Below are 17,139 nucleotides of genomic sequence, written 5' to 3'. Positions count from 1 at the left end.
TATACTCGCAGCAAAGGTGGTGCTCCTTCACAGTGCCAATACAAAAAAAGACGACCTGGAACGCAACCCATGTTGTGGATGTAGATGAATGTGTAAAATGTAGTTTATTATGTGGTGCTAAGTGTATAGGTATAGTAACTTGAAGGGGATTAAAAACTACAATCTAAACCACGAAGCTTAACTTCTCATTTTGGCGGCATGGTTGTTGGGACGTTTTTTGTTCTTACGTAGGAAGAAGGTGGGAGTATAATCTGGGATGAGGGGGCTGGGTTTTAGCAGTGGAGTGGAGTTTTGGTTGTGTGTAGGTCTTGGAGCTTGACATATCGGGAAAACTGCTGTAAAGAGAGCCGTTGTCAAGATGTCTGACAACGAAGAACAAGAACAGACCATCGTGGAGGACTTGGTTGTCACCAAGTACAAAATGGGAGGTGACATCGCCAACCGTAAGTGTCCGATCGGAATGACTTGAAATGAGGTGACCTACTCTGCATGCCATTCGTTTCGTACACACAGCCCGTAGTGACAGTGTAGTCACCATAACAGGTAGACGTAGACCAATGGCCTTGTTCGAGAGCGTCAAAATAGGGAATGTGTCGTGGGTGAATTGTGACTGACTGACTGATCTACAAATAATAATGAGTCGTTATTTATGATGCAAGGTGATGTTGGAGATCAGCCATTTGGCAGTCGCATGTACTGTCGAACAAGCCCAATCAATGACTAAGAAGGCACAGTCCAACAGCCATGTGCTTTGACATACTAGTCGCAGTTTTAGAAACGTGTGGAATGGAAATGGGGCCCAGTCCTAGTTGTCTAGTAACTTGGTGCTAGCAAGGTGACTTCACGTGAACGTTATTTTGTGAACAATGTTAACGCGGTTATTTTGTCAATAACGTAGGCTAACTGTTAAATCATCTACAGTCACATCAGACATCTAGCTGTCGAGTTTAGCGAGCGAGCAAGCTAGCTAACCAACCACCTTATTTGTTAGTTATTTAGATGTGGCTAGTTTGCTAGCTACTCTAAATCATAGCTAGCTAGCTAATTCACAGTTTCAGGATAACTGCGTTTATGTTTCCATGTCAACCACACAACTTGTAGCTATATGGTGTTGCCTGACTAACAGATTAATTGGAACAACAGAGTTTGATAGTTAGCCAGCTGTGTGGGTAGGTAGCTATTTAACTTTAGCAACTTGTTCCAAGTGAAGTGAAATTTAGGTCTAACGGATATACTGTTAGCTACAGTGCCTTCAGAAAGTATTCACACCCGTTGACTTTTCCACATTTTGGTGTTCCAGCCTGCATTTTAAAAATGATTAAATTGACATGTGCCACTGATCTACACACAATACCCCACAATGTCAGTGGAATTGTGTTTTTAGAGACTTTTACAAATGTAATAAAAAAATTAAAACAAATGTTTTGAGTCAATAATTATTCTACCCCTTTGTTATGGTAAACCTAAATATTGAATATTTCAGGAGTAAATATTTGCTTAACAAGTCATATGTTGCATGGACTCACTATGTTCAAGAAAAATGTATGATCACCCCATCTCTACCCCACACATACAATTACATGTAAGGACCCTCATTCGAGTAGTGAATTTCAAGCACAAAAAACAGGGAGGTTTTCCAATGCCTCGCAAAGAAGGGCACTTATTGGTAGATGGGTAAAAATAAAAATAGCCGACACTGCATTGAGCATGGTGAAGTTATTAATTACACTTTGGATGGTGTATCAATACACCCAGTCACTGTAAAGATACAGGGAGTCCTTCCTAACTCCATTGCCGGAGAGGAAGGAAACCGCTCAGGGATTTCGCCATGAGGCCATTGATGATTTTTAAAACCGTTACAGAGTTAAATGGCTGTGATAGGAGAAAACAACTGAGGATGGATAAATAACATTGTAGTTACTCCACAATACTAACCTATGATGGTGTAGGCCATCATTGTAAATAAGAATTTGTTCTTAACTGACTTGCCTAGTTAAAGGTTACATTTTTTTTTTTTAAGTATTAATAGGTGCTGTATGTGTGAAGTACAGAGATGAGGTAGTCATTCAAAAAGCACACTTCACACAGTGAGTGTGCACCTTACGTTTTTTTCTTCTGAACTTATTTAGGCTTGCCATAACAAAGGGGTTGAGTAAACATTGATTGAAGACATTTTAGCTTTTAATTTTTAATTAATTTGTACAAATTTCTAAAAACATAATTCCACTTTGACTTTATGGGGTATTGTGTGTAGGCTAGTGACACACAATCTCAATTTTTTATATATTTTTTTAATTCAGGCTCTTACACAACAAAATGTGGAAAAAGTCAAGGGGTAAGAATACTTTCTGAATGTTTGGCACTGGATGTTTGGCTGGTTTCCAGCTATGGACTTCAGAGACTGGCCTCAGTCCCTAGGTTATGACTCATAACCCGACATTGAAACTAGTTAAATGGCTGCTGATTCATCATGACATAATACAACCATAATGGGTAGTCTTATTCATAGAGAACGCATATGGTGTGATTGAATGTAATAATGACATCTTTGGTCTCACTTCTACACTCTAATCTTTTTGACCTCATCTGTCTGATACCGCTCCACCTCCTAGTCCCCTGACCGCCCTCTCTTCTGTTATCCAGAGGCCCTGCGTGTGGTGATTGAGGCGGCCAAGTCAGGGGTTTCTGTCGTCAACCTGTGTGAGAAGGGAGATGCCCACATCATGGTCGAGACTGGCAAGGTCTTCAGGAAGGAGAAAGACTTAAAGAAAGGTGAGGGGCTGGGATAGAGGGGAGATAAGGATGGGTGAGAAGTGCAAGAGGAATGGTGCTATTTACTGTACTGATAAGACTGTTTGCCCTGTCTCCCATAGCTGTTTATGAAGGGCAGGTGGTTCAAAGCAGTGGTTTTTCTCGTGAGTGGGTCAGTGTGTTGTCATACTGTTTCCAAATTAGAAACATCGCCTGATCAGTTCAGCCTGTGGCAGAAGTCTGCATGTGTCCATGCCACACATTCACAATGGGCCTGAATGTGGGATGGGTCATTGAATATGCCAGTGAGATGACAGAACTATGATGAGTAATATGGGGCAAGAATAGTGAGGTAATTTGACATCAGTCAGGTCTCTCACACAAACACTACAGATTATTTTCAATTAAAGATTTGGTGGTTCTCTCTTCCCTTTTCCAGGCATTGCCTTCCCTACCAGCGTCTCAGTCAATAACTGTGTTTGCCACTTCTCTCCCCTGAAGAGTGACCCTGACTACACACTTAAAGATGGGGACCTGGTCAAAATGTAGGAACCTCCATCTGCAGTAACGTGGCCCCCATCACTCTGTGTGTCTCCAGTACCCCTCTCGTCTGTCATCTTGTGTGCTGTGTTCTCATGCATCTGATGCTTGGCTGTTGGCTTGTATTTTCTGTTCGGTCTCGTCTCTCTGTATGTCTATGTGTGCCTTATGTCTATCTGTCATGTGGCAAACTCTAAGTAATGATTGGATTAAATGTCTTGTTCATCTGGCATTGGTGTTCAATTGTCACTTTGGCCATTGCATAGTTGAACAAGCCTCTTCATTTTAGTTGTTGAATTGCCCACTTTTGTCTTCATCTCTCTGACCCTACCTTTCCTGTTTTGTGTCAATATATAAGAATGTCACTGTTTGGAATATTGTGAGTGTAATGTGTTTAAGACCCAACTAATGGTTAAATGCCAGCTTATGCTGTGGTACTGTATGGCTGTGCCATTCTTAGAATCTGAAAAGTAATCTTTTTCATTACTATAACAAAATCCTGGGTGTGTCCTTCCACCATGAATGAAATTGCTAGTGTTGCTGTCTTTGAGATACATTGAGCCCGCTGCAGTATTGTTGTAGGTGAACATGAACAAACCAGTAACAAAACTTACCCTCAGCATATCCTCACTCACCGTAATATAATCACACACATTCGATTCTTTCGTAATTGTCTGACCTTGTATTTTTTGTTGACGTCTTTCCCATATGATGTTTGGGAACACAACATTGAAATAATAATCTCATCTAGTCCTTTTACACAATTACATACAGTGCCTTCAAAATGTATTCATACTCCTTGACTTATTCCACAGTTTGTGTTACAGCCTGAATTCAAAATTGATTAAATATATGTTTTTCTCGCCTATTTACACAGAATAGCCCATAACGACAACATGTTTTTAGAAATGTTTCCAAATTGATTGAAAATGAAATACAGAAATATCTCATTTACATAAGTATTCACACCCCTGGCAGAAAGAATTCTGAATGTTTGATGCACTTCTATTTTCCTCATGACTTATCACATTTTCATCTCTCCTTTTTCCTTTCCATCACTGCCCCCTTTATTTCTGCAGTGATCTTGGAGTCCATGTTGACGGCTTCATCTCTAATGTAGCTCATAGTTTTGTTGTGGGAGCTACTAAGGTATGTACCTTGTATGACCTTATGACTTGGTTTTTGATCCCTCATCGCAACAGGCTTAAAGTTCCCACCTCTGCCCTATGTATGTAGGAGGCTCCAGTGACAGGGAAGAAAGCTGATGTGATCAATGCAGCTCACATGTGTGCGGAGGCAGCCCTACGCCTTGTCAAGCCTGGCAACCAGAACTCAAAGGTGACGGAGGCATGGAACAAGATTGCTCAGTCATTCAAATGCACGGCCATTGAGGGTGAGTGCCTTCACTAGTTAAGTTGACTCTGGTTCATGGGTCTAAGATAGTGAATCAACAGTTTTATCTGACCTTTAACGTATGAAGTTTACTGTTGTGTGACAACAGTCAAATGTAGGGAGAAAAATGTTGCAATGTTTTTTTTTTTGGTACCTTTCTGTTTAAGGTATGTTATCTCATCAGCTGAAGCAGCACATCATCGATGGAGAGAAAACCATCATTCAGAACCCCACAGACCAGCAAAGGTACATTAATATCCGAGCACTTGAACACTTTTATTTTACCTTTATTTAACTAGGCAAGTCAGTTAAGAACAAATTCTTATTTTCAATGATGGCCTAGTGGGTTAACTGCTTTGTTCTGGGGCAGAACGACAGATTTTTACTTTGTCAGCTCGCGGATTCGATCTTGCAACCTTTCGGTTACTTGTTACTAGTCCTACACTCTAACCACTAGGCTACCTGCCGCCCCAGTCACACTTTGTAATAATTCCTGCCGCCCCAGAGAATAGTGCTTTGACAAAGTGCAATACCACAAAGACAGACAGGAGGACACTTAGACTGAATGATAACTGAAAGCTTTGAGTTGTGTGAGTTGCTCTGATTGGCTACTGTTGATGCCCGTCTGCAGGAAGGACCATGAGAAGGCGGAGTTTGAGGTGCACGAGGTCTACGCTGTGGATGTCCTGATCAGTACTGGTGAAGGGAAGGTAAGGGAGAGGGAGATGTTTATTTTTTTGTTCACTGCCCCAATGAACTGTCCTAAGAAGCCCCTAATTATTTTCCTTTACATTTCTTACCTGGCTAAATGTGACTGTCCAATGTTTCTATGCTCCTATACCCAGGCCAGGGATGGAGGCCAGAGGACCACAATTTACAAGAGGGACCCCAGTAAGCAGTACGGGCTGAAGATGAAGACCTCCCGCATGTTCTTCAGTGAGGTGGAGCGACGCTTCGACGCCATGCCCTTCACTCTCAGGTAGGATACCAAATGGAAGCACATTAGAAGTGTCAGAGAGATGTTATAACCAACCCCATATCAAGACCATACTCTTATTTAAAAATAAATCATCAACCATCTCTGATGCTGAGTCAGGTGCTTTGAATGTCTGTTGGAAACCTCCTCAGCTAACGGGTCTGTCCTGTTGCTCTCCTCTCAGGGCGTTTGAGGATGAGGCTAAAGCCCGCCTGGGCGTGGTCGAGTGTGCCAAACACGAGCTGCTTCAGCCTTTCAGTGTGCTCAACGAGAAGGAGGGTAAGTCTCTGCATCTGTCTTTTCCTATCCTCTGTGCTCTTTCCTTCTGTTTCGAGTTACCTGTCTCATCTCTCACTTTGTCTCTCAGGAGAGTTTGTGGCCCAGTTTAAGTTCACAGTGCTGCTGATGGCCAACGGCCCCCATAGAATCACCAGCGGACCCTTTGAGCCAGAGCTCTACAACTCAGAGCACGAAGTGCAGGACGCAGAGCTGAGGGTAAGTAAGGCTCCCAGCCCAGAGCCCCAGGCAACCTGAAAGGCTCTTCACTGCTCATATTACATTAATAACTATTCATGAACAGGGATTTGCACCTCAGAGCCTAAACTAGATAACTGTGAGATGGTATCTGAGGTTTTGACCGGTATATTTCCACACTTGCTAGCTCTGTTGTGGCTTCCATTGAAGAAATCTCATGATTAACAACAAACAATCCCTCTCTCTCCCCCAGACTCTACTGCAGAGCTCAGCTAGTCGCAAAACACAGAAGAAGAAGAAAAAGAAGGTATTTGATAAGAAAAACAAATTACGTTGATACACTCTTCGCTCTCTCCATTCTTATTGGTGCCCTCCTTCCTCTCTCCTAGGCCTCCAAGACTGTGGAAACCGCTACTGGACAGCCAACTGAGGAGAGCAAAAAGGTGGCAGAGTAGATGGCTACCTGTCTTCTAACACCCTGACACATGCATACACACACACTCACACCCCTCCCAAAGAATGGAAACTTAAAAAGTGAATCTAAATCTTCCCCAACTGTTAGCTTTTTTTGACCCTCATGCCCTTTTCTAGCATATGGCACATTTGAATGAATCTGATAGATCTCAAATCTGTTGAAAATACAATATTGTGTCCCACATCATTCAGTTGATTCTGAATAAGAGTCACATCTGTGTAACACGTTGTTGTAAACAACATATTTGCCATTGATACTTAACTGGAATATGAGATTGGGGAAACACATTTTTGGAATATGATGGATAAATAACCTTTTGTAGCAGTGTTTTTACACCTTATTGTTAGGTGATGTAGCTACCTGACTTCAGGATGGTTGCCATCTATAGGTGAAGTTTTATAAACTTTCTAAATTAAAAAAAAAAGTAAATAAATCAAGTTTTAATTTAAACTGGATTATATTTGTTGTAAAATAATGTTGGGTTGCCAGTCACACTTTGTAATAATTCCAAACCCTGATAAGCTGACTTGGTACTTTCATTGTACATGAAGGAGACTGAGTTAGCCCCTCAAATCTTTTGGCCTAGAATCCTATTTGGTTAAAGTGTTAGTTATTCAAACATGACAGAATTGAACGGTTAGAGAACAGAATTCTCGCACCAACACCTGAATAGTTTATGGGAACGAACCCTGCTACATTTACTGCCAGCCTGGTAGGGGATTTTTTTAGGAAATAGTGCGCTGTTTTTCAGTCAAACAATTTTAGAAATAGGTTTTTATTTTCAACGATACCTCATTTTTATCAACCATCTACTAACATATGAAACTTTTTAGTGGAGATTTTAAACAGTGTCTTCATTCAGAACTGCATGAAATCATATTTAATGCAAACCCATTATTCTGCTAAGTAAGATATATAATTATCTGGCAAAGCTACATTGACAACAGTTGTAGTAGAATGATTTTAGTGACAGGTAATTAGTTAGCTTACTTTTCTGTGGTAACTTTGCACACATTTTTGATGTAATTGCATACAAGTGTTTTTTTAAGCCAGCCATCAGAATAATCTCCCCATGTAGCCTAATTTGGTCAGCTCAGACATGCACAAAGAGTTCATGTAAATCAACATACAGATTCCCTGTGTTTTTGTTTTATTTTCAGAAAATGAAGAAAACATTCAATAAACTTTATGATACCAGTGCCTTGTGTTTTTATTTTTTTAAATGTAGTTTCCACTATTCTTCAATGGATGCTTTTGCTCTATGAAACAAAATGGAACACAATTCTACCATCAGAGCACAACTCATGGACTGTATAGGGCACAGATGAAAATCCTATATTATCTGCGGGTCCCTGGACCTTCAGTTTCACTATGATCAGAGTTTTTCTGATTATATATCTGTAAGGAGGACCGCAGATGTTTCGTGTGGTGAAAAATAACTTGCTCACAGAGTTTTTAAACTTGTGTTTGATTTGCTTGATGAGATTCTAAAGGAAAATTACATAGATGGAAAGTTTCACATTTTTAAAGTTGTGCACAAGTACAGTAAAATGTATTTTTTTGCTTGCCTTTTCCCAACAATGCCGTAATCAATTTCAGTATTACTATGAATAATACATTAAGTCAAGTAGAAAAAAAACATGAGAAATAGAAATAAGTACACAAAGTAAGTAAGATTTAGGTCAGTGACAATACCATGTTTACAATAGAGCCCCACAGTGGAGGTGAGACAATACCCATAAAATCTAAAGTCAAATGGAAATTGTTCCAATTGTTTTTCCACTGTAAAATGTTCTCAGGGGATTTTAGAAACCCTTAAAATAAGGGCTGTTTCATGTAGGCTTACCCTGGCATGATGTTTTGATAGCCATGTAAATCTTTTGGACAAGGTGACTTTTATCAATATTTTAAAAAAAAAATATCAATATATTTGTCTCTATTTACATAAAGTAAAGTGTACATAAAGTAAAGTGTGCATACAGTCAGTGCAAAACTACAAAATAAAATAGAAGGGTCAATGCAAATAGTCTGTGTGGCCATTTTGTTAGTCTTATGGCTTAAGTCTGCTCAATCTTTCTATTACAAACTGAATCCATAGTCTTACACGGTTGTAGACAAACTAAACATACCTGAGCACAGGTGCGTAATTGCAACATAAAATATTCGTTTATGTTCAACCCTTTCTGCCTACATCTCCCAGTGAGCACTGAGCTGAGCAAGGGGCAATTTAATATGACGTTAGTTTTGCGTTGGCACTATAAAGCCCCTCCCCTTTCTTCGTCACATCCTCTTTCAAGTTGGTGTCCTCGCTTTAGTGGTAAGTCTTATAGTACGCTATCCCGAAACGAATCCAAACTAATCTGGAATAAATAGTTTGTATCCATTGCATCTAACAACTTTATTATATTTTTTATTGCAGACACATCTCCACAAGATGAGAGCAAAGGTAAATTGACGAATATCAACTTATTGGCGGGTTTTTGTTTGGCTCATTGTCACTACTCGTCAGTGGCTAGCTAACGCTAGACGAACCTTTTTCTAGCTTCCTTTATTTTAGAACTTAACTGGTACTAGTAGGATAGTCTTTGTCGCAGCGTTAGCCTCGTCCATGGCGCTAGCTATATATATATATATATATAACGTTACTGAACAAAAATGTTAACGCAACAATTTCAACACATTTTGCGGAGTTCACTCAATATTAAGTAGGCCCAAATCTATGGCATTCACATGACTGGACAGGGGCACCTGCCCGCCCACATGTTTGATAATGTTTAGGCTTTATATGCCACAGCTGTCAAGTGGATTATTTTGGCGAAGGAGAAATGCTAATCACGAATGTCAACAAAATGAGAGAAATTAGCTGAGCTTTCTTGGCTCATTTCAATTCATGGAACGTGGGGACAAACATTACATGTTGCGTTTATTTTTGTTCTGTGTAGTTAAACGGCCCAGTGGCACATGCAAAATACTAGCAATGTTGCTTTTGATGTCTTTTTGTAGACTGCAGTAATGCAACATGTTAGTGATTTCTAGTGCCATGTTTAACTTAACTGCATGTTTTGAATGTGGATTTTCACTTGACACGTTTGTTTTTTGTATTACAGTGGAGGAAGAAGCGTATGCGCAGGTAAGAATCATTCATTGCCTTAATTCATATGTTGGATATGAATGGTACAAGTTGTCATTAGCCAAACATGGTGCTCCCTTCTGTGTACAGAGCAATTGATACACTGCAAGATTGGCTGGACTTGAGTTTGACTATGAGAATCATGCTTAGTACAATTTCAGGCTCAATTCTGTTCTGGGTGTACACTTTTTGTCATTTAGTACCGGTGGAGACTTAATCAGTGCAAAGTAACTGTAGGGACTTTAACAATCTCAACTGATATGGCTGAGTAGTTTGGCATGTAATGTAGTGCTGTTCACTCATTGAAACTCTCTTCTGTAGGCTGAAGCGTAAAAGGCGAAAGATGAGGCAGAGGTCTAAGTAGACTGGCCCATCCATTCCCTACAGCTGTGATCTCCAAGCCCCCTCTGGTGACTGAAGTCTGCAGTCCATGATGTGCCAAGAGCTGAACGTGGTAGTCTGAAGCAAACGTTGCAATGGTGTAAAGGACAGATCCCGGCTACCCAGTGTTCTACTCTGCAAATGGCTGCTGGCTGACAACTACTGGAGAATGGCAAGGAAGACCTGAATTGAATCTTCAGTTTTTTAAGTCTGGCCTTGTAACATCTGCCCAGCTGATTTGTTGTAAAGACCATAATAAATCTTTGGTTTACTAAATACATTTCTCCCTGTTAATTTATTTGTCATGTCTTTCAAGCCACATGCACCACATGTGTTGGCCCTACAGTAAAATCCTTATGTTATGAGAATGAGGCAACTCTTGAAATCCTGTTGCAGCACACTTAGGTTCAAACTACCTACAGCTGTAGAGTATGAATGCCCTTGGGTATTGATATGGTTTCAGGTTCTTGAGTTTACTTAAAGGTAGATTTGGGGGGGGGGTCAAACGTCATTTAGTATTACTACGATAAATACAATGGCTTAGGGTTTAGATCAAAAGTAACGGAATGTCGGTTTTGGAGTTCTTATCTAGTGGACTTCGTTGCCAAACTAATGGGAACATGTCTACCACTAAACAAATTCCAAGTCCCAAAATGCATCATTCTGAGAAGATTAACTCCGTCCACTTGTGCCCGACAGTAGGTCGTTTTGGATGCTTACCCTGCTAAAGAAAACCACAGGATATGGCCGATGTCCAGGGTGGCGGCGTCAATATCGACATGGGCAATCAGCTACGACTCTTAACACCTTGCCCAAACCGGCTGCGCTATCGTGCATAATGTATTCCCCCCCCCACACACCGCGATCACGACACGCAGGTTAAAATATCAAAACAAACTCTGAACCAATTACATTAATTTGGGGACAGGTCGAAAAGCATTGAACATGTATGGTAATTTAGCTAGTTAGCTTGCACTTGCTAACGTTAATTTGTCCTATTTAGCTAGCTTGGTGTTGCGTGCTAATTTGTCCTGGGATATAAACATTGAGTTATTTTACCTGAAATGCACAAGGATCTCTACTCCGACAATTAATCCACACAAAACGGCCAACCGAATCGTTTCCAGTCATCTCTCCTCCCAGGCTTTTTCATCGTTTAAATTATATGGTGATCGCATCTAAACTTTCATTGTATTACCACGACTATCCACGTGGGTATAACCAATGAGATGGCACGTGGGTACCTTCTTCTATAAACCAATGCGGAGATGGAAGAGGCAGGACTTGCAGCGCGATCTGCTTCAGAAATAGGAACGACATCTATTTTAGCCCTTGGTGTCGCAGACCCTCGTTGGTGGGGCAAGCAGTCTGGGTGCAATAATTGAGTAGCATGGATTTCTTTGAAGTACATCATTATACTGTCCGACGGCTCATCTACAAATGGAGAAAATTCCAGACCGCTGGCAATCTATCTAGGACAAGTCCTCCCACCAAATTCAGCCCAAGAACTGACTGAAAGATGCTCATAGAAGTCTCTAAGAACCCCAGGGTAACATCAAGGGATCTACTGGCCTCTCTTGCCACAATCAATGTCAAAGTGCATGAGTCAGCTGTCAGAAAGAGACCGCACAAACTTGGCCTACATGGGAGTTCAGGAAGGAAGAAAAGAATATCAAGTCACGACTGACATTTGCCAGACAACACCTGGGTGAAGACCAAAACTACTGGAACAATGTGCTCTGGACAGATGAGTCAAAGGTTGAGTTGTTTGGCCGCAATGCCAGATGCCATGTTTGGAGAAAAACTAAACCATGCCTTTGAACAGAAGAACCTCCTACCAACCGTAAAGCATGGAGGCGATGGCATTATGGTTTGGGGCATTTTTGCTGCCTCAGGGCCTGGCCAACTTGCAAAAATTGAGTCAACCATGAAATCTATATTGTACCAGATAATTCTTGAGGAGAATATGAGGCCATCTGTCAAAAAGCTGAAGCTTAACCGAACATGAATCTTGCAACAAGACAATGATCCAAAACACAAAATCAAAGCTACAACAGAATGTCTAAAAAATAAGAAATAGAGGGTTATGGAATGGCCGAGTTAAAGCCCAGATCTCAATCCTGAGAGCTTTAAGTTCCTTGGTGTCCACATCAACAACAAACTAGAATGGTCCAAAGAACACCAAGACAGTCGTGAAGAGGGCACGACAAATCCTATTCCCCCTCAGGAAACTAAAAAGATTTGGCATGGGTCCTGAGATCCTCAAGGTTCTACAGCTGCAACATCGAGAGCATCCTGACTGGTTGCATCACTGCCTGGTATGGCAATTGCTCGGCCTCTGACCGCAAGGCACTACAGAGGGTAGTGCGTATGGCCCAGTACATCACTGGGGCTAAACTGCCTGTCATCCAGGACCTCTACACCAGGCAGTGTCAGAGGAAGGCCCTAAACATTGTCAAAGACCCCAGCCACCCCAGTCATAGACAGTTCTCTCTACTACCGCATGGCAAGCGGTACCGGAGTGCCAAGTCTAGGACAAAAAGGCTTCTCAACAGTTTTTACCCCCAAGCCATAAGACTCCTGAACAGGTAATCAAATGGCTACCCGGACTATTTGCATTGTATGCCCCCCCCCACCCCAACCCCTCTTTTACGCTGTTGCTACTCTGTATATCATATACATTCATGTACATATTACCCCAATTGGGCCGACCAACCAGTGCTCCCGCACATTGGCTAACCGGGCTATCTGCATTGTGTCCCACCACCCGCCAACCCCTCTTTTACGCTACTGCTACTCTCTGTTCATCATATATGCATAGTCACTTTAACCATATCTACATGTACATACTACCTCAATCAGCCTGACTAACCGATGTCTATATGTAGCCTCGCTACTTTTATAGCCTCGCTACTGTATATAGTCTGTCTTTTTACTGTTGTTTTATTTCTTTACTTAACTATTTTTCACCTAATACCTTTTTTGCACTATTGGTTAGAGCCTGTAAGTAAGCATTTTACTGTCGTATTCGGCGCATGTGACAAACTTTGATTTGATCATCTGAAGCACAATTGCAGTTTATCAGTCAAGAGTCACATTTCTCCACTCAGAGAGAAGTGCACACACCCCTACTCTCAATCTATTATTTTTTTTCTTCGAGATTTCACTGCTTATAAGAGTGTCTTGGTAAGAGGATGTACACCCTCCGACTTCAGTTCACCAGAGAGCTCTTTTGATGAGATAACAATAAGTGTCAGTTATGGAATAACTGTAAAACCCTTACGTGTAGCTCAACTTTGATAGAGCAAAATACACATGAAGATTGGTGTGCAAACATTTCACGATGAAGTCTATACCAGTTGTATTCGTCGCATGCACATTTGTGGCCTGCTGGAGGTCATTTTTCAGGGCTCTGGCAGTGCACCTCCTTGCACTAAGGCGGAGGTACCGGTCCTGCTGCTGGGTTGTTGGCCTCCTCCACGTCTCCTGATGTACTGGCCTGTCTCCTGGTAGCGCCTGCATGCTCTGGACACTACGCTGACAGACACAGCAAACCTTTTTGCCACAGTTCGCATTGATGTGCCATCCTGGATGAACTGCACTACCTGAGCCACTTGTGTGGGTTGTAGACTCCGTCTCATGCTACCACTAGAGTGAGAGCACCGCCAGCATTCAAAAGTGACCAAAACATCAGCCAGGAAGCATAGGAACTGAGAAGTGGTCTGTGGTCACCACCTGCAGAATCACTCCTGTTTTGGGGGGTGTCTTGCTAATTGCCTCTAATTTCCACCTTTTGTCTATTCCATTTGCACAACAGCATGTGAAATTTATTGTCAATCAGTGTTTCTTCCTAAGTGGACAGTTTGATTTCACAGAAGTGTGATTGACTTGGAGTTACATTGTGTTGTTTAAGTGTTCCCTTTATTTTTTTGAGCAGTGTATATATGGAGATTATACAGATTGATTCTCCCTAGTCTAGTGATCATCCCTCACACACACATTGCTGGAGGATACATGAATTATCCATTTCTCGTTTTCTTCCCTTTCACCCTTTTCTCATTTTAGAAACCAGCCTTTGACGAAGGGGAAAAATACGAGATTTAAAATGGTGCTTCAGGAGTTACATCAGGCCTCTTACGTTTACCTTTTATAACCTGCTTGACTGTTATGCCTGGGATTAACAGTAATTGTATCATGTTTCAAAAGGTGTGTGTGTTTATGCCTGTTTGTATGCTTAAATTCACATAAATGAGCCTTCGAGTGTTTCAATTCCGCAGAACTTCGAGGAACAATGCATCTTTGGCACTAAAGCCATGATTATAGAACATAGCCTGATGTTGTATTTGTGTCAAAGTGACAGCTTAATATCACAGGGACAAGGGGGACCTATGGAACATTAAACTGTGTTTGTAATTATCACACCAACAAACTCAGTCTGTATTTGTTCAAGTTTCAATATTTCTTAGCCTAGATTTCCTAGATGATTAAATCATGAAATCTTGAATGTTGGCACATTTAAAGCCGGCGTACACAGGATTCCAGTTCAACCCCAGTGAAAGAGCCTCTGTGTATAAGCCTATAAATTCTGTGTCTAATTGTGAAGGCAGAATATTGAGTCTCTGGCTGGCCTAAGGCACAGACAGCATTTCTAGGGCAGAACCCCAGATTGTTTTCAGTTAACAACAACATTAACCTGTGTCTAAGGACAGCGTCAAAGAACTTGAACATCCCCTGAGTCTGTTCTTAGTCTGAGGTATAGAACTGTTAGATATGTGTGTGTGTTTGTGTCTCTCTGTGTCCATATCTGTGTGTATCTGAAGTACAGAACTATTCGATTTGTGTGTTTTTGTTTATGTGTCTTTCTTGCGTTTGTGTATGAAGTATGCTTCAAAGTAGTACATGATACAACTGAGTCGTAAATGTTGCTTAGATCAGACTGAAATGAGACTGACACACACACACAAACACGCACACACAGTGGCGGTCTTACTATTAGGCAACTTAGGCAATTGCCTGGGGCTTCACATCATCCGGGGCCTCATGAAATTGGCATTAATTTTGTTTAATAATACATAATTTGAGTTGTCGTGCCTTCCACCCCCGCTTGTGGCACTCCTACGCTTGTGAGTAGGGTACTAGGGGGTAACTAGACCCCCCTAAGAACAATGTCTAATTGCTGACACAAAACAGCAACGTGTATGTGGATGAAGGTCATGTTTTGGCAAATAAAACTATGAAGGGAAATAAATGGCTACAGTTGACATTTTTTTTGTTAAAAATTGAATTTTTTTCAAGTACCGGGGTCACCCCGGTAGAAGATTATGGCATAGGGTTTCACACAAGTGTGTTAAAATCCATTTATCTGTTTTATTTAGAAATTCTTTAGTAAGTAATACTTAAAAGCTAAGTCTAGTTATCTTATTTTAATAAAATATGGTGGGAGGGACTGGTGTTGCACATGTCAACATTAATACCCGCACTGTGAGGAGATTTGATGTAAAGTCCCTCTTTTTAACTCACCTGAACATTCATTTCCTTTGTTCTTTGTTGTTCCTTTTCCATGCAATACATTATGTACAAATGTACTAAATGTTATTTTATTAATGCAAGATTTTGAATCGCAGCAGTCTTTAAAATTAAATTCAGGAGCAAAAGGTTTTCGATAGTTGTTTTTAATTTATTTAAAAAAATATTAATTGGAATATAATAAAACTAATAACATTAAATAACACTGGAATATAACATTTTGTAACAACTTAACTCAGTGTAACATTGATGTGGCTCTTATGCTCTGCTATTGCACAATTCTAATTTGAACATAGGTCACAAATAAAGTCCCCTGTAAAATGTCCCCTGTAAAATTGGAGCCAACCTCCTGCACTGCTCACACTTAATCCAGTCCCCACCTGTGACTGAAAACAGGGGGAGAGATGCGACTTGAAAAGCTCCCTCTTAAAAACGTAGCTAGCTAATGATTTATATGACATAAAATGCTGTGTAAAATAGCTTAAAGGCTATTAAGTAACATTAACTGTAAATCTATCAGTCACTAGTGGAAACATTTACAACTGCAATTAAGTTACGTTATCTTTTGAATGTATTTTACCTTTATGCTAACTAGCTAGTTGGCTAGAATAAATTAACTCTGTCAGAGTGACCATCGAGTTCTTGGTCAAATAAAATAAAATGTTATTTGTTACATACACATGGTTAGCAGATGTTAATGCGAGTGTAGAGAAATGCTTGTGCTTCTAGTTCCGACCATGCAGTAATATCTAACAAGTAATCTAACAATTTCACAACAACTACCTTATACACACAAGTGTAAAGGAATGAATACGAATATGTACATATAAATATATTCATGAGCGATTGCCGAACGGCATAGGCAAGATTCAGTAGATGGTATAGAGTACAGTATATACATATGAGATGAGTAATGTAGGGTATGTAAACATTATATTAAGTGGCATTGTTTAAAGTGGCTAGTGATACATTTATTACATCCATTTTTTTATTATTAAAGTGGCTAGATATTTGAGTCAGTATGTTGGCAGCAGCAGACACTCAATGTTAGTGATGGCTGTTTAACAGTCTGATGGCCTTAAGATAGAAGCTGTTTTTCAGTCTCTCGGTCCCAGCTTTGATAAACCTGTACTGACCTTGCCTTCTGGATGATAGCGGGGTGAACAGGCAGTGGCTCGGGTGGTTGTTGTCCTTGATCTTTTTGACCTTCCTGTGACATCGGGTGGTGTAGGTGTCCTGGAGGGCAGGTAGTTTGCCCCCGGTAATGCTTTGTGCAGACCTCACTACCCTCTGGAGAGGCTTACGGTTAGTGTTCGGAGCAGTTGCCGTACCAGACGGTGATACAGCCCGACAGGATGCTCTCGATTGTGCATCTGTAAAAGTTTATGAGTGTTTTTGGTGACAAGCCAAATTTCTTCAGCCTCCAGAGGTTGAAGAGGCGCTGCTGCGCCTTCTTCACCACGCTGTCTGTGTGGGTGGACCATTTCAGTTTGT

The 17,139-nt window shown here is 40.9% G+C and overlaps 1 protein-coding gene and 1 long non-coding RNA gene across 2 annotated transcripts; both read left to right on the top strand.

The window, feature by feature from the left end:
- The first annotated feature begins 101 nt into the window (after window positions 1-101).
- Window positions 102-7,805, top strand: LOC129815511 (proliferation-associated protein 2G4-like). The gene is made up of 12 exons (XM_055869399.1): window positions 102-443; window positions 2,644-2,772; window positions 3,191-3,296; window positions 4,371-4,440; window positions 4,528-4,684; window positions 4,851-4,929; window positions 5,315-5,393; window positions 5,529-5,662; window positions 5,844-5,938; window positions 6,027-6,154; window positions 6,387-6,440; window positions 6,523-7,805. The coding sequence occupies exons 1-12, from the start codon at window positions 359-361 to the stop codon at window positions 6,586-6,588; spliced, it is 1,182 nt and encodes a 393-aa protein (XP_055725374.1). The 5' UTR covers window positions 102-358; the 3' UTR covers window positions 6,589-7,805.
- A 1,060-nt stretch (window positions 7,806-8,865) lies between these two features.
- Window positions 8,866-10,395, top strand: LOC129815509 (uncharacterized). Its single transcript, XR_008753439.1, has 4 exons — window positions 8,866-8,925; window positions 9,028-9,054; window positions 9,716-9,738; window positions 10,060-10,395. It is a non-coding gene; the product is annotated as an uncharacterized LOC129815509 (long non-coding RNA).
- Window positions 10,396-17,139: the final 6,744 nt, after the last annotated feature.

This window comes from Salvelinus fontinalis, chromosome 18 (assembly GCF_029448725.1).
Source record: "Salvelinus fontinalis isolate EN_2023a chromosome 18, ASM2944872v1, whole genome shotgun sequence".
Taxonomy (NCBI): Eukaryota; Metazoa; Chordata; class Actinopteri; order Salmoniformes; family Salmonidae; genus Salvelinus; species Salvelinus fontinalis.
Note: the sequence above shows the minus strand (reverse complement) of the source record. Positions and strands in the feature narration are given on the sequence as shown.